The sequence below is a fragment of the Miniopterus natalensis genome, chromosome 13, assembly GCF_054644295.1.
Source record: "Miniopterus natalensis isolate mMinNat1 chromosome 13, mMinNat1.hap1, whole genome shotgun sequence".
NCBI classification, from domain to species: Eukaryota; Metazoa; Chordata; class Mammalia; order Chiroptera; family Miniopteridae; genus Miniopterus; species Miniopterus natalensis.
Window position 1 is genome coordinate 49609653 of NC_142093.1, and position 26086 is coordinate 49635738.

Below are 26086 nucleotides of genomic sequence, written 5' to 3' on the forward strand. Positions count from 1 at the left end.
TTGGCTTCCTATTTCCCTCCTCCCTCCAACTCCTGGCACTACCATTCCCTTTCTGTCTTTATGAATTAAATTAAATTACTGACTATTTTAGGTACCTCATAGGAGTGGAATAATATAGTATCTCACTAAATTATTGACTATTTTAGGTACCTCATAGGAGTGGAATCATATAGTATTTATCCTTTTGTGACAGGTGTGTTTCACTTAGCATAATGCCTTCAAAGTCCATCCATTTGTAATGTGTCAGAATCTCCTTGCTTTTTAAGGCTGAGTAATATTCCATTTTGTTTTTCTATTTACCCTTCAATGGACACTTGGGTTGCCTTTACCTTTTGCCATTGTGAATAATGCTGTTAGAAACATGGGTGCACAATTACCTGTTTGAATCCCTGCTTTCAGGTCTTTTGAGTATATACCCACAAGTGGAATTGCTGGATTATATGGTAATTCTATTTCCTGCCCCACCTTTGAACCTCTCTCTTAACTTTATGCCCTCAATCAAAACATACTCATCATCTGTCTTATTCTTCCATAAGCTGCTGTAGGAAAGCTTCACTTGGAAAGCATCTAATCATGACAATGTATTAATAGCTGACAAGGCTTAGCATATTACCCCTCCCAGGGACATCTGCATTTTAACAGAGGAACATCTTAAGGAAAAGGAATGGCTGCATCAAATGGTGGCTTTTCAAAGCAGCAACAGGCTGGGGGTAGGGGTGGGGCTATGGCACATCTGAAGTAAGGCCTCTCAGGAACTCTCATTACACTATTTCTAATTTTCTCTTTTCTCACTCACTAAGTGTAGACTCCTCCGTCTTGCCTGTCCCAAGTTCTATCCTCACTTACTTTCTCTGCTGTAGTTAATTTGCCAACAAGCAACATCCTATTATAAACCCTCTCAACACCCTCCCTGGGGGTTCTTCCCACCAGGCAGTGTATTTGGTGCTGGAGAAGCCAGGCAACCCTCTTCCAGTGAATCTGGACAGCCCCAAATAGAATCTCCTTTCTCTCTTAAGCCTGTTCCTTTCCCTAGGTTTCCAGTGTCTTTTAATGGCCCTGCAGGCTTTCCATGTTCAAGGGTTTGGAGCATCTCAGGCTTGTTTATACCTTCACCAAGTCCCACTTACTCTGCATCCAGGAAATTATTCTTCTTGTCCTCTCTTCTACGCCATCCCATTGGACTGACTTATTCAGGCTCTGCCCACTACCTCCCAGGTCCCACTACCCCATCATCCTGCATCTGCAGTCTGTGCTTACAGTGAGCCAAGGTTCTCCACTGCCTATGAAATGAAATTACAGTTCCTCAGAGTAACTCTCAAAACTGGCTCCAAGTCACCTTTGCAGCTTTACCTCCCACTGCTCCCCTTAATGCACTCTTGTCAAACTCAATCAAGTGCTGTTGGTTGAACAGAGCTGAAATATTTCACCTGAGCCTTTGTGCACCCTAGTTCCTCTACTCAGACACCTCCCTGATTCTCCCCCGAATACTTTTCCTCTGAACTCCCACTGCATTTTATCTGTACCATCGCCACAGTACATCTTAATTTGATCTTGTCTCTAAGAACCCTTGCTTTTAACAGCTGTAAAAACCATCTTCTTCACTTCCCTGCTAGTCCCCACTGGCCATCAACCTAAGAGCTGGGGTACCCAACCTCCCAGACCTTCCTTCAGGGTTTGGAGTGCCCTGTTCTCTTTGGCCCCTTGTCCATTCCTACACATGCTAGCACTCTAGCTGGAACGCCCCCCTCACCCCTTCGGATTTCATCCATGCCTATGAAGAGCCACCTTTTCCTTTTCACAGTCCCCCAGAGTTTATCACGATTCACGATTATAAATATGCATTTGTGTCATTATTTTTTATTGTCATTAAATTTATCCTATTATTTGCTTTTCAATCCATACCTAGAGAGCAATGACTGTGCCTGTAATGTTCACTAATATTCACTACCTTTCTCTCCAGTGCCCAGCAATGTACATGGCACATAATAGGGGCAAACAGAAATTTGTTTACTAAATGTATTAAAACATTTTGCTCTTTGTAGCTTAGTCTGTTTTGCTGAGGAGACTGGAGAAGGTTCTCATGAAACCTACACTTAATGCAGCCTCCCCATTCTCCCTCTTCTTTTCTTTCTTTCTTAAAACAGAGGGAGAGACAGGGAAGGAGGAGATGGTGGTAGAAGGAGCTCTGAGGACCACTGCAAGGAACAAAAAGAAGACTATCAATAATAAGGGACAATATTGCATTCATGAAATAGGAATAGGGTGTTTTTAAAAGGAACCCTTTCCTGGAAATAAAAATTAAGATAACCAAAATAAAGAATTCAAGAAAATAAATGTAATAATATAGTTGAGGAAATTTCTCAGAAAGTAAAAAAACAAAGACTAAATTGGTAACAATGATGATAATATTTAGAACTTAAAATATACAGCAATTACCATGTGCCAGGCACTGAATTAAACCTCACAACTACCCTATGAGGAAGGCACTGTTATTATTCTCAAAACAGAAAACAGGAAAGCTAACAAATTAAAGGATCAATCTAGGAAATTTAATAACTGACTAAAATCTTTTGTTTTCAAAAAAAGAAACAACCACCACCAGAAAATGCAGTGAGTGAAAAAGAAATGATCACAAATCCCAGAACTGAAAGACCAGGGAACAGAAGGGACAGAACCCATGTGGAAACATTTACAGTTGCAATGATATGATGTCTTGGATCCCAGAGGAAAATATAGGGAGTAGGTGGGGATGCAGATGAAGACCAGACAATACTTTCGTATGGGAATATTAATTTTTAAATACCCATTAAGATATCAGTGGAGATGCCAACTTAGTGATAAAGTCAGGCCTGAAGATAAAAATTCAAAAATCAATGGTATTTAAAGGCATGAGGTTAGATGAGATCACAAGGTTAGAGTGAAGATGGAAAAGAGCAGAGGATCTAGAACAGAGACCCTTCTAGCACTTTAACATTTAAAGATCAAAGAGCATATAGTTTACTTTTCAGTTGTGATAAAGCCACAAAATAGCATCTAATTGAAACAACATTATATATTGTTGCAAATGTATATTTAAAGGATAACAGTCTCCTGACTTATGTGCAGTACCTGAGAGCTTTTGTCATGTTTACCACTGAAAGTACATGCTATGGAAGAAAATATACATAAGTTAATGATTATTTGTGAGTTATAATTTCTTAAAAAGATTTTTTGGAATCAGTACACAGGAAGAAAGGTGAACAGAAGAGAGGGATCAAGTTCACTAGCTCCCAGAGAAATGTTAAAACAAGGTAACACTTCTCAGACTTGTCTGACAATATCAAAAGGTATGGAAAAAAGAACTCTCATCTGCTGCTGGAAATATAAATCAGCAAAGCCTCTTTTGCAATTCTAGAGTAATTTAAATCCAGCTATTCCACTCTGAGTATATAACTGTCCTAATGAAACTGTTATACCTGTGAAAGAGTGAAAAGACACTCACAGCAGCACTGTTAGTAACAGCAAAAACTGGAAACAGCCTGCATGTTCATCAATGGGGGAAACAAAAATAAAATATGACACGATCCATATGATGGAATACCATCCACTAGTTAAAGTACATACTTATCACTGAGTATATTTCAAAAATACAATGATGCATGACAAAAAGATACGAACGGTGTGTATAATATAATACCATTTATAATATTTTAAGATTCATGATACTGGTTTCCTCTGGGGAGCTTGAGAGAGAAGGGAATGGAATTGGAAAGGTATATTAAAGGAGCTTCAAATTTAGTAATAATGTTTTATTTCTTTTATAATATAAAAACTGAGGTAAATACAATAAAATATCAAATTTTACTGGTTCTGGGCGATAGGTACATAAGCATTTACTGTATTATACTGTGTACTTTTAACCTTTGCAATGGGGGGGGGCTGTGCATACAGTGTTTTATTCATATGGGGGGAAATGGTAGAATAAGCAGTATGCTTTCTGACGTTGATTCAGTAAAGAAAATAGTGAAAAAATTTAAAATAAGTTTCTCATGGTCAACTGACCATGGGCTTTTCAGCATTTTGCATAAAAATAGGAAATAAAAAATAGGGAATGAACATGAAACTTTCAAAGCTGAGCTTTCAAAGTAACAGATGAGATTAAACTATTTCTTCATGGTACTGAATACTTGGCTTGTTCTAAAGGCATATAGCTAAGTGATATATCAAGTATTTATAGAGCCTAAATATATTACTCTAGGGCTGAAATAACACAGTTTTTAAGATTTAAGAAGATGTGTTACAAACAGTTTGTAATATATTTACTCTTTCCCAAACCATGATTTACTTTCTTCAGTATCTAAAGAAACTGATGATATATTCATTATTACACATATTTAAAAACCACATCCAAGTTTTAAATTAAAATTGAACGTAAAGAAATACCTTCAGAGCTAAATATAACCAAAGAATGGAATAGGTACTAATTTGGCACCAGCCTTTAAATTGAAAGAGTCTTCTAACTTTTAAGTGTGATATACTCATCAATGTAGTATCTGATAGAGTTCAAAATACTCATCAATGAAAAATTTTTCCATAATTTCTGAGTCCATACACAGTCTAAATTTCTGACAGTCACCTGCTGCCATTCTCAGTAACTATAATTCTGAATTAGGATGTCTTCATTTAACAGAAATAAAGTAAGAACAGAAACTAACTAGATGGAAAGTTTAATCTATGACTCAACTCTTAGATCACTCTGTAACACTGTACACATGAGGACATACATTCTTTTACTTAGTTTTAAATTTTTATTGATTTTTAGAAAGAGGAAGGGAGAGGGATAGATAGAAACATCGATGGGAGAGAAACATCATCGATCGGCTGCCTCCTGCATGACCCCTACTGGGGATTGAGCCCACAAGCAGGGCATATGCCCTTGATCAGGAATCGAACCGGTGACCTTTTGGTTCCTGGGTTGACGCTCAATCACTAAGCCACACCAGCTGGGCCATTCTAACTTTTATTTTATTTATTTTTATTTTTTATTATTATTATTTTTAATATATCTTTATTGATTTCAGAGAGAGGAAAGGACAGGGAGAGAGAGACAGAAACATCAATGATGAGAGAGTCATTGATCGAGCCTGCAACCCGGGCATGTGCCCTGACCGGGAATCAAACCCCGATCGCCTGGATCCCAGGTCAATGCTCAACCGCTGAGCCACACCCGGCCGGGCCATTCTAACTTTTAAATGAAGAAGTTTCACGTGTAGATTTTATCATTACTTCAACAACACTGGCCAAAAAAAAGTAACATTAAAATAATTATAGTAATAATTTGCATTTTGTGTAACACCAAACTGAGACAATAATAAAAAATAAATATTAGAGCCCTGGCCAGGGGGCTCATGTGGTTGGAGCGTCATCCTATACACCAAATGGTTACAGGTTCAATTCCCAGTCAGGGCACATGCCTGGGTTGCGCAGGTTTGATCCCGTCAGGGTGCATACGAGAGACAATCAACAGATGTTTCTCTCTGATATCGATGCTTCTCTCTCACACTGATGTTCCCCCCCGCTTCTCTCTCTCTCTCTCTCAAGTCAATGAACATATCCTCGGGGGAGGATAAAAATAAAGTAATAAATAAATAAATAAAAATCAGAGCTGAGGCTGTTCTTCCTATTCATGGAAACCAGTACTGATAACAACAGCGAGAGCAGCAGTGTTAATTAGGTGGCTTTAAGGTAATGTCCTTACCCAGCTGGTTCTTCATCCCCATGAGCACAGAGTTCATCTGAGCTCTGGATGTATAGAGCTTGTTTACAGCCTTCCTTGACCTGATCACCTCCTTGGCCAGGACCACACAGACGTCTTTCTGACCCTTCTTGGCAGCATCTTTCACAGATCGTTTCACTTTTTCTTCTTCTCTTTGAATATCTAAATTTAAAGCACAACACAAAACAACAAAAAATTAAGGGTAAACCAGATTTATTGGTACTCAAATCTGCTCTTATTGTGAGCTAAATGTGTCTGTTAAATAGGAAAACAGATAGGAGAATACAAACAAAATTAAAATAATGTGATGGGTATTTGTTATTTCCAGATACATTAAAGTAATTTAAGAGTAAAAGTAAAAATAAATCCTATTACATTAAGTCAAAATTTCAAAACTGCTTTTGCAAACCCATTCTAATATTTGTTGGTATTGGTATAAAGAAACTTGAATTCCATCCGTAAATGCATTCCAGAGCTTGCTCTAATAATCGGTAAGTAGTATTGCCACAATTACGGGAGCACAATCGTTGTAGGGTTATAAAAATCTACAACTTAAAAGTATCATAACAGCATCAACTAGTGGTAAGATATGTCTACATTACATGCTTTATTAACAGTCAAGATTATTTTACTACCATTTTAAGTATACAGTTCAGTGGTATTAAGTACATTAGTACTGTTATGACCCATCACCACCATTCATCTCCAGAACTCTTTTATAGCTTTCAAAACTGAAACTCAAACCCATTAAATAGTAACTCCCCCAATTCCCTCTTTCCACCAGCCCCTGCCTACCACCATGCTACTTTCTGTCATTATGAATCTGACTACTCTAGATACCTTATATAAGTGGAATCATATGGTATTTATTTTTTTGCGACTTGCTTATTTCATTTAGTATAATGTTCTCAATGTTCATCCACGTTGTAGCATGTATCAGAATTTCCTTCCTTCTTAAGGCTAAATAATATTCCATTGCATGTATATACCAAATTTTGTTTATCTATTCATCCACCAATGGACACTTGGGTTGTTTTCAACCCTTAGCTATTGTAAATAATGCTGTTATGAACTTGAGTGTACAAATATATCTTCAAGGTCTTGCTTTCAAATCTTCTGTGTATATGCTTACATTACCACAGACTGGGTGGCTTAAACAGCATAAATTTATTTTTCACAGTTCTGGAGGCTGGGAAGTCCAAGATCAAGGTGCCAACAACCTATTTGGTTCCTGGTGAGAACCAACTTCTTGGTTTGCAAATGGAAGGCATCTTGTTGTATCCTTACATGGCCAAGAGAGAGATCATCTCTTGTGTCTCTTCTGATAAGGGAACTAATCCCATTAATTAGGGCCATACCCTCATGACCTAATTACCTCCTAAAGGTCTCACCTTCAAATAGCATCATACTGGAATTAGGGCTTCAACATACGAAATTTGGGGGCACACATTCATCCATATCATTCTATCTTTGGCCTCCAAAAAATGCATGTCCTTCTCACTTGTAAAATGCATTCGTTCCATCCCAACAGCCCCTTCTCTTAATTTTTTGTGAAAGTTTGAGAAGTACTGATGTTACTTCTTTAAATGTTCAGTAGAAATCACCAGGGAAGACATCAGGTGTAGAGCTTTTCTTTGTCAGGAGGTTTTTTGTTTTTTTTAATATATCTTTATTGATTTCAGAGAGAGGAAGGGAGAGGGGGAGAAAGAGATAGAAACATCAATGATGAGAGAGTCATTAATCGGCTGCCTCCTCCATGTGCCTGACTGTAGATCGAGCCCGCAACCCATGCCCCTGATCTCCTGGATCCTAGGTCGAAGCTCAACTGCTAAGCCACACCTGGCCGGGCTGTCAGGAGATTTTTGATGACTGATTCCATCGCCTTACTAATTATAAGTCTATTTAGGTTTCCTATTTCTTTATGTTTGAGCCTTTACAGATTGTGTTTCTAGGAAGTTGTTTATTTCATCTAGGTTATCCAATTTGTTGGTGTGCAATAACAACTGTTCAAGGTACTCTCTTAAAATATTTTTTATTTCTGTAGAATCATTAGTAATGCTCCCATTTTATCTGATTTTAGGATTTGAATCTCTCAATCTAGCTAAAGGTTCATCAATTTTGTTGATCTTTTTGAAGAACTCACTTTTGACTTTTCTCTATTGTTTTTTCTATTCTCTATTTTATCTTTGCTCTAATCTTCATTATTTCCTTCCTACTGAGAGCTTTAGGTTGAGTTTACTCTTCTTTTTCTAATCCGTAAATTGCAGTTTTGGTTTTTGACTTGAGATCTTTCTTATTTTTCATTGTTTTTACAGCTATAATTTCCTTCTGAGCACTGATTTTGCTGCATCCCATACATTTTGATTGATATATGTGTTGTGGTTTTCACTCATCTCTAAGTACCTTCTAATTTTCCCTTGTGATTTCTTTTTTGACCCACTTGTTGTTTACTAGTGTTTAATTTCCACATACTTGTGAAATTTCCAGTGTTCTTCCTGTTACTGATTTCTAACCAACCCTCATGTGGTCAGAGAAGATATCTTAAATGAAATCTGTTGTTTAAAAATGATTGAGAGTTGATTTTTGGCTTAACATATGATCTATCCTGGAAAATGTCCCATGTGTACTTGAGAAGAATCTGTATTTTGTTGTTTGGGGATATAAATGCTTTATGTGTCTATCAGTTCTAGTTGATTTATTGTGTTGTCCAAGTCCTCTATTTCCTTATTTACCTTCTGTCTACTTTTGAGAGTGGGTTATTAAAGTCTCCAACTATTATTGTAGTACTATTTCTCCCTTTAATTCTGTCAATTTTTGCTTCATATATTTTGATGATCTGCTATTAGATAAATATGTGTATAATTATCTTCTCATTGTATTAAAATTGTTATAAACATATAATGTCCTTCTCTGAGACTCAAATTACCTGTTGGACCACTTGATATTGTTCCACAGGTCATTTTTTTTACTTTTTGCTCTGTACTACAGTTTTAATAGTTTGCATTGGTATCTTAAATTTCACTGATCTTGTTTTCTGTAGTGTCTAATCCGCTTGCTAAAACCATTCAGTGAAGTTTTTATTTTACTTTATTTTAGACCTTTCATCTCTAGAAGTTCCATTTGCTCTTTTCTATATCTTCTATTTTTCTCCTTATAATGTTCATGGTTTCCTTTAAGTTCCTCAACATATTTATAATAGCTATCTAAAATTCTTGTCTGTTTCCGATCATCTCAGTTTTTTCTGGGTCTTTATTTCCTGATTTTTCTGATCTTGGGTCCCACTTTCCTGCTTCTTCCTAGTAATTGCTGGGTGTCTAAATTTTTTGTTCTTCTTCTAAAGAGCATTCAGCTGTATTTTGGAAGATAGTTCAGTTGCCTACAGATCAGCTTTTAAAACCTGACTCTAAGCTCTGTTAGTGTGGACTTATAGTGGCCTTTAATCTAGGGCTATTTTAGCCTTAGTATTAAGGCATGATCCTTCTGGGGTCCCTAATGACTGTCCCAGATGTTCAACAAAGTCTCATTACTGTGTGGGATCAGAACTCTACCATCTTTCAATTCTTTGTTAGTGCTGGGAATTGTTTAGCTTATAGTTTCCTAGTAGTTGTTATGTCCTCAGTAATTGTTCTTTGTCCAACCACTTGAAATCTTACTCTAAGTATGCTGAGCTTAGTATTCAGCTAAAGACTCAATGGGACACCATGCAGATATTTGGAGCTCTTTCTCTGCGCAATGCCCTTCTGATACTCTGCCTCACAAAGTCCAGCCACTGTAGCCTCCCTGATCCCTAATCTCTGTTTCCTCAACTCAGTGAGACCACCATGCTCTGCATAGAATCCCCTTCCGTGTACTATGTATGATCCAGAAAGTTTCTCCAGGCAGAAAATCAGGGACATATTAGGGCTCTCTCCCTTTGTTTTCCTTCTTTCAGTGATCAAAATTCTGCATTACCAGTTGTCCAATGTTTGCAAACAGATGTTTTATAGACTGTCCAGTTCTTTCATTTACAGTGGGAGTGCAGGCCCAAAACCCTTACTCCATCATGGCTGGGAATGGAATTCCGAACCTCTCCAATTCTTTTTTTAAGAAAGTGATGATATTGAGATATCTTTATGATATTAATTTTTCTCCAGTCATAAAAGTGTTAAAAATCATAAAAGTTTTAAACAGTATCTTTTTGCAAGTCACCTTAATTTTAAGTGGTACTCAACAACAACTTTACTTATAAATATATTTTCCTCAATTTACAGCTATGCTAAGATAGATGAGTAGTGAAAATGGAATTTCATTCCTTACTTATGTAGTTTATTTAATTTGAATTTCATTTCTTTATAAGTAGGAAGAGATTTTTTTTAATTCTTTATTTTTAATAGCTTAAAACAACACATTTATTCTTTTACAATTCTGGTGGTCAGAAGTATAAAAATCAATGTGTTGTCTTCTGGAAGCTTCAGGGAAGAATCCATTTCCCTGTCTTTTCTACCTTCTGGAGGCCAACTAGGTTCTTTGGTGCATGGCCTGATCTCCCATGTTCAAAGCACATTACTCCAACACCCGGGTACTGTGGTCACATCTCTTTTTCTCTCACTTTTCCTCAACACATTGCCTCCCTCTTAAAAGGACCTTTGTGATTACATTGGGCCCACTCAGATAACCCAGGATTATCTCCCCACCTCAAGATCCTTAATTTAATCACATCTGCACAGTCCCTTTTGCCATGTAAGGTAAAATATTCATAGGTTCTGAGAATTAGAACACAGACATCTTTAGGAGGTCATTATTCTGTCTACCACAGTATGTGAGCACTTGCTTTGTTTCCAACCCTAACTTAGACTCTAGAAAATCAGAAATTAATGAACATGGCCTGCCTCCCTTAAACAGCTGAATTCCAGGCCAGAGAAAGATTTAGTTTTAACAAAACATAAAGTTTCTTTGAGTTCATTAGAGTTTAGTTCTTCTTATAATTATTATAAAGCAAAGTAGTTACTACAATTATAAATATAAGAATCAACTATGTCTTACAATATATAGAAGCAGTTTATTTTTGTGAACTAATGCAAAATACACCAAGAAAGTGAGGAACAGGAGACATAAAAATGATAATTTACCTCTTATTTGCCTGTCAACAACTCTCATTTCCTTTCTTATCTTCAATGACCACTCATTGACCTGGGAAAGATTTTAGAAAAGGAATTATAAGAGAAGCCAACCTCCTAATTCACCAAATTTTAAAGAATTTTATATTAATTCTACATTTATTCCAGGTACAAAATAAATAAGCCATTTTCAAAACAGAGCTTTAGGGCAAATTCCATTTTTTTAATCTATTTAATCCCAGTACATAGAAATCCCCAGCTATTCAAAGATTCTTATCTGAAGGTAGGCAGTAAAAAGCATTTTATACAAGATCTCAGAGAAATTTCAGTACTCTGCAGGTACATAAAGATTTTTCAAGAGTTGCATGAGTATAAATAGGGTTTAAGGGTATCAGAAGATTTTCAACTCCTACAGATAATTATTTTAAAAACTGCTCTGCCTGTATCATTAGAGTTCACCTTTTCCTTTTCCCTTTTAACAATGCTTTTTCATTTCAAAAAAGAAATATATCCCTCTAATATATTTCCCTGAGAGGCAAAATCTCTAAAGCAGTAAATATAAGGACAACTGGAAATACTGGTATTGGTGTTGAGATAACAGTGAGTGACTGACTAATGATTATCAAATTCTTATGTAAGTATACAGTGTTTTAATTCTTCAGTTTCAAAAAAATTGAAGGAAAATCTGATAAATCACTAAAACTAAATTTTACATTAAATCACTGTGCTTTTTGGCATATGACATAGAAATTCAAAGAACTGAGTGACACTGACATAACAAAGTGTCTATTACAATCTACTTATTTATATTAACAATGTTTCTCAGCCCTTAAGTCTAACAAAAACATAAACATAAAATAGGACTTTTTTCTGCTTGCTGCACCTCACATTGAGAATCTTATATACACCTGCAGCCATGCCATCCGAGGGTCCTCTGCAGTTGATGCAGGTCTTAGGACATAAGAAAACTGCCAGAGCCATGGCACACTGCAAATGGGGCAACTGCCTCATTAGAAGAATGGGTGGTTCCTTGAACATGATCCAACCACACACTGCAACACAAGCTACTAGAGCCTGTTCTGCCTCTGGGCAAGGAACAATTAGCTGGCTGTGTCCATGTGAAGGGTGGTGGTCATGTGGCCCAGATTTACGCAATCTGCCAGTCTACCTCCAAAGCCCTGGCGGCCTATTACCAAAAATATGTGGATAGACTTTCAAGAAGGAGATAAAACACTCTCATCCAGTACGACCAGATCATTCTGGTAGCTGACTGCCTTTGCTGCAAATCCCAAATTTCGGTGACCTCGTGCCCATGATCACTATCAGAAATCCTACCAAACAGCCCTCATGAGGGTCAGGGTTCACCTTTATAATAAACAATGGTTGTGAGAGTTAAGGTTAAAAATATATAATAATAACAACAGTAGTAAAACAGGAATAGAACTGATGTTGAACACTTCAGCTTTCATTCATGGATACATGAACTAAATAGCTTTAAAAAAATCCATACCATTAAGAAAAGATGTATCTCCAATAAATCTGACTTTTAATAATTTGATTAAAATCATTATTTAACAAAATCTGTAAAACATTTTCCCCCCAAAATATCTTTTTATTGGTTTCAGAGAGAGGGAGAGAGAGAAATGTCAATGATGAGAGTCATTGATCAGCTGCCTGCCCCCCCGTGGGGATCGAGCCCGCAATCCGGGCATGTGCCCTGACCCAGAATTGAACCGTGATCATCTGGTTCAGAGGTTGACACTCAACCACTGAACCACACCCGCTGGACTGTAAAACATTTATTGTACAACAACAACTCCACCCAGAAGAACTACTAAAGCACCTAATGCTGTTTGGTTATACAATTAAAAATTTTTAATATTAAGTTTATATATGTTTTTAAGTGAAATTCGCATATCACGATTAGCCATTTTAAAGAGTACAATTTAGTGGCATTTCGTGCCTTCACAATGTTGTGCAAACCAACTCTCCCTAGTCTCAAAACTTTTCAACATGTCTGAAGAAAACACTATGCCCTTTAAATAATCTCTCCCTATGTCCCCTTCCCCCCATTCCTTTTCAACTGCTAATTGGCTTTTTATCTCTTTTGATCTACTTATTTTAAATATTTCATATAAAAGGAATCATACCATTTGTGGCCTTTTGTGTCTGGCTTCTTTCATTTAATATACTGTTTTCGAGGCTCATCCATGCTGTAGCATGTACCAATACTTCAGTCCTTTTTATGGCTAAAGTACATTTTTACAACTTGTTTATCTACTCATCTGTTGACGGCATTTGGGTTGTTTCCATCTTTTGATTACTGTAAATAATGCTGCTATGAACATTTGTGCACAAGTATTTGAGAACCTATTTTCAATTCTTTTGGATATATACCTATGAGTGGAATTGCTGGGTCATATGGTAATTCTATGTTTTTCCTTTTTGAGGAACTCCAAAACTGTTTTTTAAAGCGTCTTCACCATTTTATACTCTCACCAGCAATGTACAAGGGTTCTTATTTCTCCACATTCTTGCTGACACTTATCTTCCAATATTTTTTATTGTAGTTCATCTTCGGGACCTGTTAAGCAGGACTCTCAATATGGTTTGATTTTCATTTCCTTAATGACCAATAAAGTTGAATATCTTTGTGTGTGCTTGTTGACTATTTGTATATCCCTTTTGGAGAAATGTCTATTCATGTCTTCTGTATTTTTAAGTTCAGTTGTCTTTTTGTTATTGGGTTCTTTATATATTCTCATGTTAGAATCTTATCAGATACATGATTTGCCAATATCTTCTCCTATTCTGTAAGTTATCTTTTCAATTTCTTGATAATGTCCTTTGACGAACAAAAGCTTTTAATTATGATGAATTCAATTTTTTTTTCTTTTCTGTTGTGGCTTGTGCTTTTGGTGTCACAGCTAAGAATCCATTGTCAGATAGGAGATCATGAAGATTTACCCCTATGTTTTTTTCTAAGAGTTCTATGGTTTTAGGTCAAAGACTTTAATTTAGGTCTTTGATCCATTTCGAGTTAATTTCTGTATATGGAGTGAGGGAGAGATCCAGCTTCATTCCTTTGCATGTGGTTATCCACTTGTCCCAGCACCATTTATTGAAGATACTATCCTACCCTCATTGGATGGTCTTGCACCCTTGTAGGAAATCAAATGGCCATAGATGTATGGGTTCACTTCTGGACTCTCAATTCCATCCTATGGGTCTATATGACTGGGAGTTCTCCACATTTGTTCTTCATTTTCAGTACTGTTTTGGCTATTCAGATCTTGTATTTCATATAAGTTTAAGGATCAAACTTTTCTATTTCCGCAAGAAAGGCATTTGGAATTTTGATAGGGATGGCACCAAATCTAAAGATCACTTTGGGTGGTACTTCCATCTTAACAATATTAAGGCTTGCAATCCATTAACTTGAATTTTCTTCCAGCTATGTTTTATAGTTTCCAGTGCACAAATGTTTTGCTTCCTAGGTTAAATTTATTCCTTATTTCCTTTTTAAAATTTTCATTGCTAGTGTAAAAAAAAAACCAAAAAAAAAACAACCTAATTTTTTAATGTTTATCATGTAATCTACAACTTCACTTAATTCACTTATCACTAGTTTTTTTGTGCACGAGTCTTTGAAGTTTCCTATATAAGGAATCATGCCATCTGCAAACACATAGTTTTACTTCTTTCTTTTAAAAATGAATGCCTGCTATTTCTTTTTCTTGCCCAATTGCTCTGGCTAGGACTTCTAGTACAATGTTGAATAATAGTGGCAAAAACAGGTGTCTCTGTGTTGTTCCTAATCTTAAGGAAAAAGCTTTCAGTCCTTCACAATTTAGTATAATGTTAGCTGTAGTTTTTCATAAATGCCCTTTATCACGTTAAGAAAGTTCCCTTCTATTCCCAGTTTTCTGTTTTTATCATAAAAGATATGTACATATTTTTATTTCAAGAATAATAGGATTATTAAGTTATTCCAAGCATAAATGTATTATGTTAGGGGAAATCCATGTGGTGAAAGTAGAATGGAAATAAATGGAAATTCTCCCCTCAAGGAGAAAAAGAATAATGCAAAATGTCCAACTATAAAAAAGAACTTGTACAAGTATATTTTAAATAAATATTGAAGGTAATCAAATTGCTGTGATACTTTTAAGAGATTGATGCACCAATTTTAAACACAATATTTACAGTATGTAAAAACTGCATCCTTTGCAACTCTATTTAATTATAATAAAAAACAAAATACTGATTTTACAACTATACATGATGGCACACAAGTACTCAAAATTCTTTCACGTAATATATGAAGAAACTGAAAGACAATGTTATAATCTTACTAGAACTTTCAGAATTTTCAGGAAAGGAAATCCAAAATTCATACATTCATTCAAATGTTTACTAAGCACATGCTTTGTGATTCAAGATGCCCAAGGATAAAGAAAAGCACATATTTCAGTGATGAGAAAGAACTTACTGATTAAAATTATACTTACTGTGTAAATACTGATACAATATTTTTTTATTTTAAATCTTGGAGTACTAAGTTTAGTTGGGACCAAAGACTACTTCTGGAATTTGAGCATAAAAACACTTAGTACCAAATAATTTTTTACTATAAAATAGTTCACAGGAAATTGAAGACTTAAGTATCACATTTCTATTTTGCTTAAACAGAGTAGTAAAAATCATGACTTGCTAATAGCCACTAATATTAAAAACAGATTATCTGAATAAAAATGAAAATAATACTAGCATAATAATGCTATTTTCATCCCAAGAAAAAGATATTTAAAAGATTCGTTTGAGAATTCATTAGAAAAGTTTACTTATGTCTGATTGGTTTATATGAGGACTTTTAAAACAAATTTCATCTTTAAAAAAAACTTCAGAGACTATGGAAAAGTTGAGTGATTTCTTGTTATTAAATGTTAATAAAATCTTCAAAAGAATTTTGGTTTTAAATATGGATGTTTTGCTGTTATTCTCTAGAGCATTTGAGATTTTGTTCCCCAGCATATGTCATCAGTTGGCTCAAACTCTTATAAAAAAATTTTTAATTACCATATAACCCAATGATTCTCCTAGGTATATATTCCCCAAAGAACTGACAATAGGTCCTCAAACAAATACCTGTACATCAATGTGCACAGTAGCTCTATTCACAATAGCCAAAAGATGATTCCACTTATAAGAAATATTTAGAACAAGAAAGCAGATTGGTAGTTGGTACTGGGAAAGAAGAGAATGAGCTGTAACTGCCTAGAGAGTATGGGGTTATATTTTGGAATGATGAAAATGTTTTGGGGGATGAGCTAAAGAACATATGCATACCCCATGGTCATGGGCAATGGAGGGTTGAAGGCCAAGGGAGGGAGTGGCAGGGTGGGTGGACATGGGCAAAAACGGGAAAAATGGGGGACATCTGCAATAGTGTCAACATCAAAAATTAAAAAAAAAAAAGTGAAAAACTGTTTTGGAACTAGAAAGATGGGTGGTTGCACAATGTTAGGAATATACCAAATGAATTGTTCAGGGTAAAACTGTTCATTTTATGTTAAGTGAATTTCACCTCAATTTAAAAAAAGAAGTAAAGAAAGAAAAAGGAGGGAGGGAGAGGTAACTATATTAAGACAGAAGACTTCAGAACACGGAAACTTATCAGAGCTAAAGAGAACAGTATATAGTGATAGCACAATTCAACAAAATACATAACAATCCTTAATGTACATGCACCTAAAACAGAGCATTGAAATACATAAGGCAAAAACTGATAAAATTCAAAGGGGAAATGGATGAATCCACTATTATAGCTGGAGAATTCAACACCTCTCTTTAGGTAACTGACAAAATTGAACAGGCAGAAAATCAATAAGGACACAGCTGACTTGAACAATACTATCCATCAACTAGTTCTAACTGACATTTATAGAATACTCACTCTGTCCAACAACAGCAGAATACTTATACTTCTCAAGTTCAAATGGAACACTCCCCGAGATAGATGACTTTTTTGACCATAACACACACACACCCTAACCAACTTATAAGAATACAAATCATACAAAATATGTTTTGAGACCACAATGGAATTAAACTAGAAATCAGTAATAGAAAGGTAGCTGGAAAATCCCCAAATATTTGGAGACGAAACAACACACATCTAAATAACACATAGGTCAAAGAAAAGTCTCATGAGAAATTTTAAATTATTCTAAGACACAACATTAAGAATTAAATGAAAGTTAAATACAACTTATCAAAATGTTTTGGGTGTAGCAAAGCATTGCTTAGGGAGAAATTTATAGCATTAAGTGTATGCATTAGAAAAGAAGAGAGCTCTAAAATCAATAATCTAAGATTACACCTTAGAAGATTAAAGAGCAATTTTAAGCCAAAAGCAAGCAGACAAAAATAAAAGTGGAGAAGTCAATGAAATTGAAAACGGCAAAATAACAGAGAAAAATCAATGAAGCCAAAATCTGGCTCTTTGAAAAGATCAATAAAATTGAGAAGCCTCTAGCCAGGCTAAGCAAGAAAAAAGAGAGAAGAAAAAATTACCGATATCAGAAATGCTAGAGGAGTCACCACTGATCCCAGAGTAAAAAGATAATAAAGAAATGCTATTTACAACTATATACTCACAAATTAATATAGATAAAAGGGACCAGTTACTTGAAAGACCATTAAAACTCAGAAATAGACTATCTAAATAGGCCTACATCAAAGCAATTGAATCAGTAATTAATAACCTTGCAACAAAGAAAGTATCAGGGCTAGCTGGTTTCACTGGTGAATTCTACTAAACACTTAAGAAAGAAATGATAACAATTCTCTAAAAAATCTTTGAAAACATATAAAATACTTCTAACCTCATTCTATGAGGTCAGTAGTATCCTAATACCAAAACTAGATGGACATTAACAGAAAGGAACACTACAGGCCAGTAGCTCTCATGAGCCTAGATGCAAAAATCCTCAATAAAAATGTTAGCAAATTGAATGAAAAAAACAGATATCTCAAGGAATCAATGGAAAAAAAACAAAAAAACCCTCCTGGAACTAATAAGCAAGTATAGCAAGATCTTAGGACAGAAGGTTAATATACAAAATTTAACTGCTTCCCAATATAACATTAATAAACAAGTAGAATCTGAAACTTAGAAAAAATATTTACAATAGTACCAAGCAAAAAATAAAGACAGGTATAAATCTAACAATATATATAGGGATCTACATGTGGAAAACTACAAAACATTGATGACAGAAATCAAAGAAGATATAAAAATAAACAGATATTCCATGTTCATGGGTTGTGAGGCCCAACATTAAGATCTCAATTCTCCCCTACTTCATCTGTAGACTCAATACAATCACATTCAAAATCACCAGAATCTATATTGTAGATTTCAACAAACTAATTCTAAAATTTTTATGGAAAGACAAATAACCTATAATAAATAACATACTAGTGAAGAAAAAGCTGGAGGATTTCCCACTACCCAATTTCAAAACCTAATATAAAGCTACAATATTCAAGAAAGAGTATTATTAGCCAAATAGACACATAGATCAATGGAAGACTAGAGAGCCTAGAATTAAAACCACACAAATATACTCAACTGATTATATAACAAATAGATATTTTTCCACAATTGAAGCAAACTAGTTGTTTTTAAATTGTCTAAATTCAAATATTCAGGGCAATGCTAATTAAACTCAACCTCTACGTTATTAACATCTGAAAATAATAAATTCTACCTTAAACTTAGTGAAGTATTTCTCTTAGAAGCACTGAGACATGAATTTAATAACTATGTAGAAGGTGGTAACTAGCTGTTAGAACAATTTCACATAACCAACAGAAAGTATTTCTTTCCCCAAATGTTAGCAATAGTCAGGAAAATAAAGAGCATGTTTTCTGAACTTGTTCTTCAAGTCTCAGCTTAAATGCTACTTCAGGGAGGGTTTACTTGACCCCTAGGATATGTTAAAAATCCCCTTGCAGTTTAATTACACAGAACTCTATACCTCCTCTCTTCTGTAAACCGCATTATATTTACAATTACTTATAGACTCCATGCTCCAGAAAGTCAAAGGCCTTTTCTTATTCACTAAGCCCTTGCACAATGTCTAGCACAAAGCAGATGCTCATTAACTATCTGCTGAATTTAACTGCATGGAATATGTGTCGTGAAGAAGGAACATAAAATTTCAGCCATCAGTAACACAAACAAATATCTACAGAAACTTTCTATATATGTTTTTAAATGTCAGAGAGAAAAAGTTTCATAAAATCTGTCAAAAAAAAATTAACTTACAAAATCAAAAGGGATATTTGCAAAAGAAAACTTACCTAAGAGAAATGAGAACAACCAAAATTACCCAGCTAGGTCCCAGACCAGTGGTTCTCAACCTGATTGCATATTGTCACCTGGGAAACCTTAAAAATACCAATTTAATTGGGCTAGGAGTGGAGCCCAGATGATAGATAGTACTTAAAATCTCTCCAGGTGATTCCAATGTTCAGTTAGGGTAAAATACAGCCTAAGATAAAAAGCTCAAGAAAATGTATCACACAAGTCTCATAACTAAAAAGATTACTACAATAAACAACAGGAAATTAAAAAGATAAAAAGGAAATTGGACATTTATTTACAACCAATAATTTTAGTAATAAATTAGATACATTTATAGTTGATAAGTAAAACAGAACATAAACAAGGAGTACAGTACAAAGAAAAATCAACTTGTAAATTAGATAATATGCTGTGAAAACCATAAGGAATCTGCAGAGACTTTCACACTATCAAGATGTATAACACCTAATTCAAATTAATTGATAGAGTGTCTACTACATCCCAAGCAAACTAGGCACAGAAACTAAAACAAACAGGAGAGCATTTTCCATAACTAGCATGGAGACAAATGGTAAACCAAATGGAAAACAAAATGACTCTTTGTTACCATCATTCACTGGAATTAATTCCAGGTGGACTGAAGACTTAACTATAGATTGCAAAACTCTGTTACTTTAAAAAGAGAGTATAGGAGAAGACCTTTATGATTTCAGATTAGGAAAGGATTTCTTAAACTAGACCAAAAATGAATAAGCACAAAGGAAAAAAATGATATTTTTAAAATCTATGTTGAAATAAAGATTTTTTATTCATCATAAGACACCACTTAAAAGGAAAACAATCACAAATTTGGAGAAGATATTTGTAACCATATGAATGGTAACAAATAAAAAGCATTTATAAAGACTTATATCCAGAATATGTAAAGATTTCCTATGAATCAGTGTCTTTTCATCTTTCCTTTAAAATTGAATTCTGAACATGGTATATGAAAATTAGCTGGATAATTTGTCTCTGGATGATGCTATCTTCTTCCAGAGAAGACTTACATTTGCTTCTAGTAAACATCTAACCTAACAGCACTGGCAACTGGTTCTTAATTAAGCTTAATTAATCCAATCAGGGACAGAGGTAGTTTGAAACTGGACTTCATTCTTTGTGAAGTCCGGTTTATTTCCTGCTCACTGTTACTACTAAAGTGTATCAGAGTCCCAACCAAAACCCTGGAATTTATCTGAGTCCCTTTATCCTTGGTGAACTCCAATTTTGAAGCCCCTAACCACAGGGTTTGTCAAAAGCTCTACTCAAATTCTCAGTTTCTCAAACACTGCATTAGGAATTAGAGGATATCTTTATGGAGAAAGTGGTCCCAAATAACTGGCGCATATAATTTAGCTTCCCTCTTCTCTAGGATCTTGATTTTGCAATACTGCACTGCCTTGGTAGCTTTCAGTGATTTCAAATAGTTATACCTTTTATCTAGCTCTTCCAGTATTTTCAGCAGGAGAGCTGGTTCAAAACAACCTAGTTTCTAATCACCCTCATGATTTTTTAAAGAACATATTACTTTCTTATTTTAAATGTTTTTATTGATTTTTAGAGAGGGGGAGGGAGAGAGAGAAACATCCATGTGAGAGAGAAACATCATCAATCTGCTGCCTCTCATGTGCATCCCAAACAGGGACGGAACCTGCAACCTGGGCATGTTCCCTGACCAGGAATGGAACCAGGGCACCTTTTGGTGCACAGGATGATGCCCAACCAAGCCATACCGGCCAGGGAAAGAATATATGTCTTTATCCAATTGAAAGGTCTAGAAGCAAGAACACTGTAGAAACAGTAAGCACCATGAGCACATAAATTTGGTTTCCTTCTTTTTTTTTTTAATAAAAATATATCTTTATTGATTTCAGAGAGAGGAAGGGAGAGGAAGAGAGACAGAAATACCAATGATAAGAGGGTCATCATTGATCAGCTGCCTCCTGCACGCCCCGACCGGGGATGGAGCCCACAACTCAGGCATGTGCCCTGACCAGGAATTGAACCGCGATCTCCTGGATCCTAGGTTGATGCTCAACCACTAAGCCATGCCCAGCCAGGCTAAATTTTGGTTTCTAAATACCATTCCCACTAAAAGAAACCAGTGCTCCTTGGAGAAATGGCTGATTCCAGGTCTCAGGCTAGGAAACACAAACCACACTACTATTGACAGAATGTTTATGTCATCCCCAAATTCTTATGTTGAAAACTAATCCCTACATGAAAGTAGTATGTTCTTTGTCAACTGTAATTGAAAAATAAAAATTTAGAAGCTGGCAGCAGATTGAGTGGAAGCTACAATGACACTCTTCCAGGACCAAAATGGAATTACAAGTAAAATACAGAAAAGCCATCCTGAATAACCAACTGAAGACTAGCTGAGGAACACCCCCATAACCAAGGACCTAACGTGAAAACCACATAAAAAATGGTAGGAAGTATGAAAGCACAAGAGGGATGGCTGGGCTCCCACGGACAGCAGCTGAAGGTCTAGAGGAATAACTCAGCTGTGGGGTGTTCCCATTGATAACTCTGGGGTACAAACCCCAAGCTGGGCTTCCCAGCCCAGAGCACCAGAACTGAGAAAGGTGCCCACATAACATTTGGCTGTGAAAAGCAGCCTGCAGGCAGAGGCAAACCTCAGAGTGCTTTGAGTCTTTGCATAATCTGCTTCTGGACCTGGGACTTGGAAAAGCAGACTTTGGTGTGCATCTTGGTCCTGTCCAAACACACCCAGACCCAAGAGAGAGGATCTCAAGCAGTGGGTTGTTGATAGCTCCAAACAGGGTACTCAAGGCAAATCACAAACAGCACCTGACATTGGCCTGCACCAGAGACCTTCCAAAAAGACTGAGAGTCCTACCTAATACATAAAAACAAACTCAAATAGGCGGCCCAAATAGGGAAACAAAAAAACAAGCCACAAATGAAAGAACGAGAGAAGCCTCCAGAAAAAGAGCTAAATGAAATGGAGATAAGCAATCTTATCAGATATAGAGTTCAGAATACTGATTGTAAGGATGCTCAACAGCATGAAAAAAGATATAGAAACTATTAAAAATGACTAGTTAGAAATGAAGAATGACATAGCAGAAATAAAGAATATATTGGAAGGAATAAACAGCAGATTAGAGGAAGGTGAGGACTGGATTAACAAATTAGAAGATGGTACAAAAAAATCACTCAATCAGAGATCGGAAAAAAAAAAAACAATTAAAAAACGGGGACAGTCTAAGGGAGCTGTGGGAAAACATGAAACATAACATTATTTGCATTATAGGAATTTCAGAAGGGGAAGAAAATAAGGAAGGAATAGAGAATTTGTTTGAAGAAATAATAGCAGAAAACTTCTCTAACCTGGTCAAGGAAAAAGGCATACAAGTTCAGGAGGCACAAAGAGTCCCAAGCAAGAAAAACCCAAAGAGGCCCATGCCCAGACACATCATAATTAAAATGCCTAAAATTCAAGACAGACAGAATACTAAAAGCAGCAAGAGAAAAGCAATCTGTTTCCTACAAAGGAGCTCCCATAAGGCTGTCGGCTGACTTGTCATCAGAAACTCCACAGGCCAGAAGGGAATGGCATGAAGTATTCAAGGTAATGCAAAACAAGGATCTGAAACCAAGATTACTCTATCCAGCAAGGCTATCATTCAAAATAGATGGTGAAATAAAGAGCTTCCAGACAAAAAAAGGCTAAAGGAGTTTATCACCACCAAACCAACACTGCAGGAAATGTTAAAGGGACTGCTGTAATAAGAAGAAGAAATAGGGAGAGAAATATGGCAATAAATGGCAATAAATATGGACCTATCAATAATACAGTGGTACCTCGATTTTCAAATGTAATCTGTTCCGGAAGACCGTTCAAGCTCTGAAATGTTCGAAAACCAAGGGATCAACAGCAGAGAGCTAAGCCTCAGGATCTTGCACTCAGTGGAAGCCATGAGGCATGTTTGACTTCCGAGGCATGTTTGAAAAACAAAGCACTTCCTCCCAGGCTTACAGCGTTTGTAAACTGAAATGTTCATCAACGGAGACCTTCAAAAACCGAGGTACTACTGTAACCTTAAGGACTTTAAGGGAGAGATCAACAGCAATAGTCATAGTCAGAGACTTTAACACCCCATTGACTTCACTGGATAGATCTTCCAGACAAAAAGTCAACACTGAAACAGTGACTCTAAATGGCACACTAGATCAGATGGATTTAACTGATATTTATCGAACATTTCACCCCAAAGTTGCAAAATACACTTTATTCTCAAGTACACATGGATCATTCTCAAAGACAGACCACATGTTAGGACACAAAACCAGTCTCTACAAGTTCAAGAAGACTGAAATCATATCCAGCATCTCAGATCACAATGGCATGAAATTAAGAAACCAACTACAGTAAAAATACTCAAAAACATTCAAACACACGGAGGCTAAATAGCATGTTATTAAACAGTGAATGGGTTACCTATAAGATCAAGAAAGAAATAAAAAACTTCCTGGAAACAAAGGAAAATGAACACACAATAACCCAAAATCTATGGATACAGTGAAAGTTGTCCTGAGAGAGAAGTTCATAACACTTCAGGTGTTCCTCAAAAAGCAAGAAAAATTTTTAATAAACTATCTAACCCTACAACTTAAAGAATTAGAAAGCTCCCCTGTGAATCCTTCCAGACCAGGGCTTTTGTTTGCTGGATTTTTTTAAATTGCCATTTCGATTTTATCAGTTGTTATTAGCCTATTCGGGTTTTCTGATTCTTCCTGATTCAGTTTTACATGATCTCACTGATATGTGCAATCTAATAAACAAAATAGACTGAGGAACAAAATAGATCCAGAGACATAGAAGCATGGAACAGACTGACAAATCTCAGAGGGATGGTGGGGGTGGGTGGGGAGAGATTAGTCAAAGAACTTATATGCATATATGCATAATCCATGAACACAGACAATAGTGTAGTGAAGGCCTGGGGGGGGGCGATGCAGGATGGAGGGGATCAATGGGGGAAGAAAAGGGGAACATCTGTAATACTTTCAACAATAAAGATAAATTTAAAAAAAAAAGAAAAAGAAAAAAAGAAAGAAATCTAATCCCCAAATGTGATGGTATTTGGATGTGGGGCCTTTGGAAAGTAATTAGGTAGAACCCTCATGAATAGGTTTAGTGCCCTTATAAGAGGGCCCAGAAACTTGACTCCTCCTTCTGCCATGTGAGAATACAGTGACAAGATGGCAGTCTATGAACTAGGAATCGGGTCTTCACCAGACACCAAATCTGTAGGTGCCTTGATCTTGGACTTCCTAGCTTCCAGAACTGTGATAAATTTAAGCTGTGAATAAACCACCCAGCCTATGGTACTTTGTTGTAGCAGGACACTAAGACAGCATATAGTGAAAATTAAGTTGACCTTCCACTTTTAACCCTCAGCTATCTAGCTCCTCTCCCTAAAGGCAATCTCTGTAAACTAGGATTTTGTGTATCCTTCAAGATTTAAAATATATGTAAAACTGGAAATTAGCCAAAAGTTACAAATGCAAGTGAACTCAGGTCAAAGTTTGCCTATTCTGATCACTCTCAGATGGGTATACAGAAGGTGGTGAACTAGGCTATACTTCAAATGTATGAGCATTTTCTCTCACATCTCTGCTTCTGTTCATCAAGGCAATATTTGATAGGCACTTTATTCTTATTAAGAGTTCAACACCATGCTGGCCCAGGGGACAATAAAGAAAAACATGATCCTCCCAGGATAACCCACTGTCTAATGTCTTCCCTGATCTCCTGAATTCTGCCTAAAACTGAGCTCTGTGGCTCCTCCCCCTCACCATGCCATCAAACTTGCTCTTTTCCTGAATTCTCTCAATTTCAGTTTACGGTAGCGAAACTCAGGGTGACGGTAGGTTTGATTGGGGGTAGGGTTAAAAAGAAACCTAATAGTAATCTTTGCATTCTCACCCCATATCCAGCAGACGAGCAAATCCTGGCTTTAGTCCTAAATGTTTCTCAAACTCATCCTTATCCTCTCCATCCCATTTCCACTTACAGACCCACAGCACCTCTCCCCTGGGTCACTAACTGGCCTCCATATCTAAGTCTCCTCCCTCCAATTCTTACTCCAAACCACTATTCTGAATGCTCCCCCTAGGTATGGCACATGGTCCTTTGCTAATCTGTCCTCGACCTACCTCTCCCTCAGTCCTGCATTCCACTCACATAGAACAATATTTCTTCTTCCAACCACTCTGAACTTTTTTCTGGTTTTCCAACCTATGTTCCACACTTCCACACCTTGTATACGCAGTTTACTTTGCTTGGAATGCGTCCCCTTTCCTAATCCTACACCACTCATCGACCTGGCTAACGCCTCTTATGACAAGACCTGATACCCTCCCTGACCAATCACTTCCGCACTCTGAACAGTTAATCACTCCCTCTACTGCAACATCATAGATCCTGTACATACTTATATTATTGCTCTTACTGTAGTGACCCTAAAATACAAGTATTTGTTCACATGTCAGTCTCTCCCAGTAAATTTGGTATTCTTTGAAGTTCTCATCCAGTTTTTATAAACCTGGTGTCCAACCCAATGCACACCAAAATAGATATTTAAAAAAGAGAAAAACAAAAAACCCAAAATAAATAAATGTTTGTTGTATAAACTAAGTGAATGAAGCTTTTTATTTTTCTCCATATTCCCTTCTCATTTTCTTCCCTTTTATGATAGTACTCCACAACCATGAGTCATGGCCCAGTCTAAGTTAGAAGTTAGTAATATAATTTCAGAATTCTGATTCCATGGAAAGTGACAACTCTAC

At 36.1% G+C, this 26086-nt stretch overlaps 1 protein-coding gene and 1 pseudogene across 1 annotated transcript in view; one reads left to right on the forward strand and one right to left on the reverse strand.

Moving 5' to 3' along the window:
- The window catches only part of CHMP3 (charged multivesicular body protein 3), a 57108-nt gene that overhangs the window by 27475 nt on the left and 3547 nt on the right, over positions 1 to 26086 (reverse strand). The window contains exons 2-3 of the mRNA XM_016201818.2: positions 10864 to 10924; positions 5738 to 5917 (exon numbers count right to left, since the gene is read on the reverse strand). Coding sequence (XP_016057304.1) covers positions 5738 to 5917; positions 10864 to 10924 — 241 coding nt within the window. The remainder of the gene's footprint in view (positions 1 to 5737; positions 5918 to 10863; positions 10925 to 26086) is intronic.
- LOC107528679 (small ribosomal subunit protein uS9 pseudogene) lies at positions 11768 to 12240 on the forward strand (annotated as a pseudogene).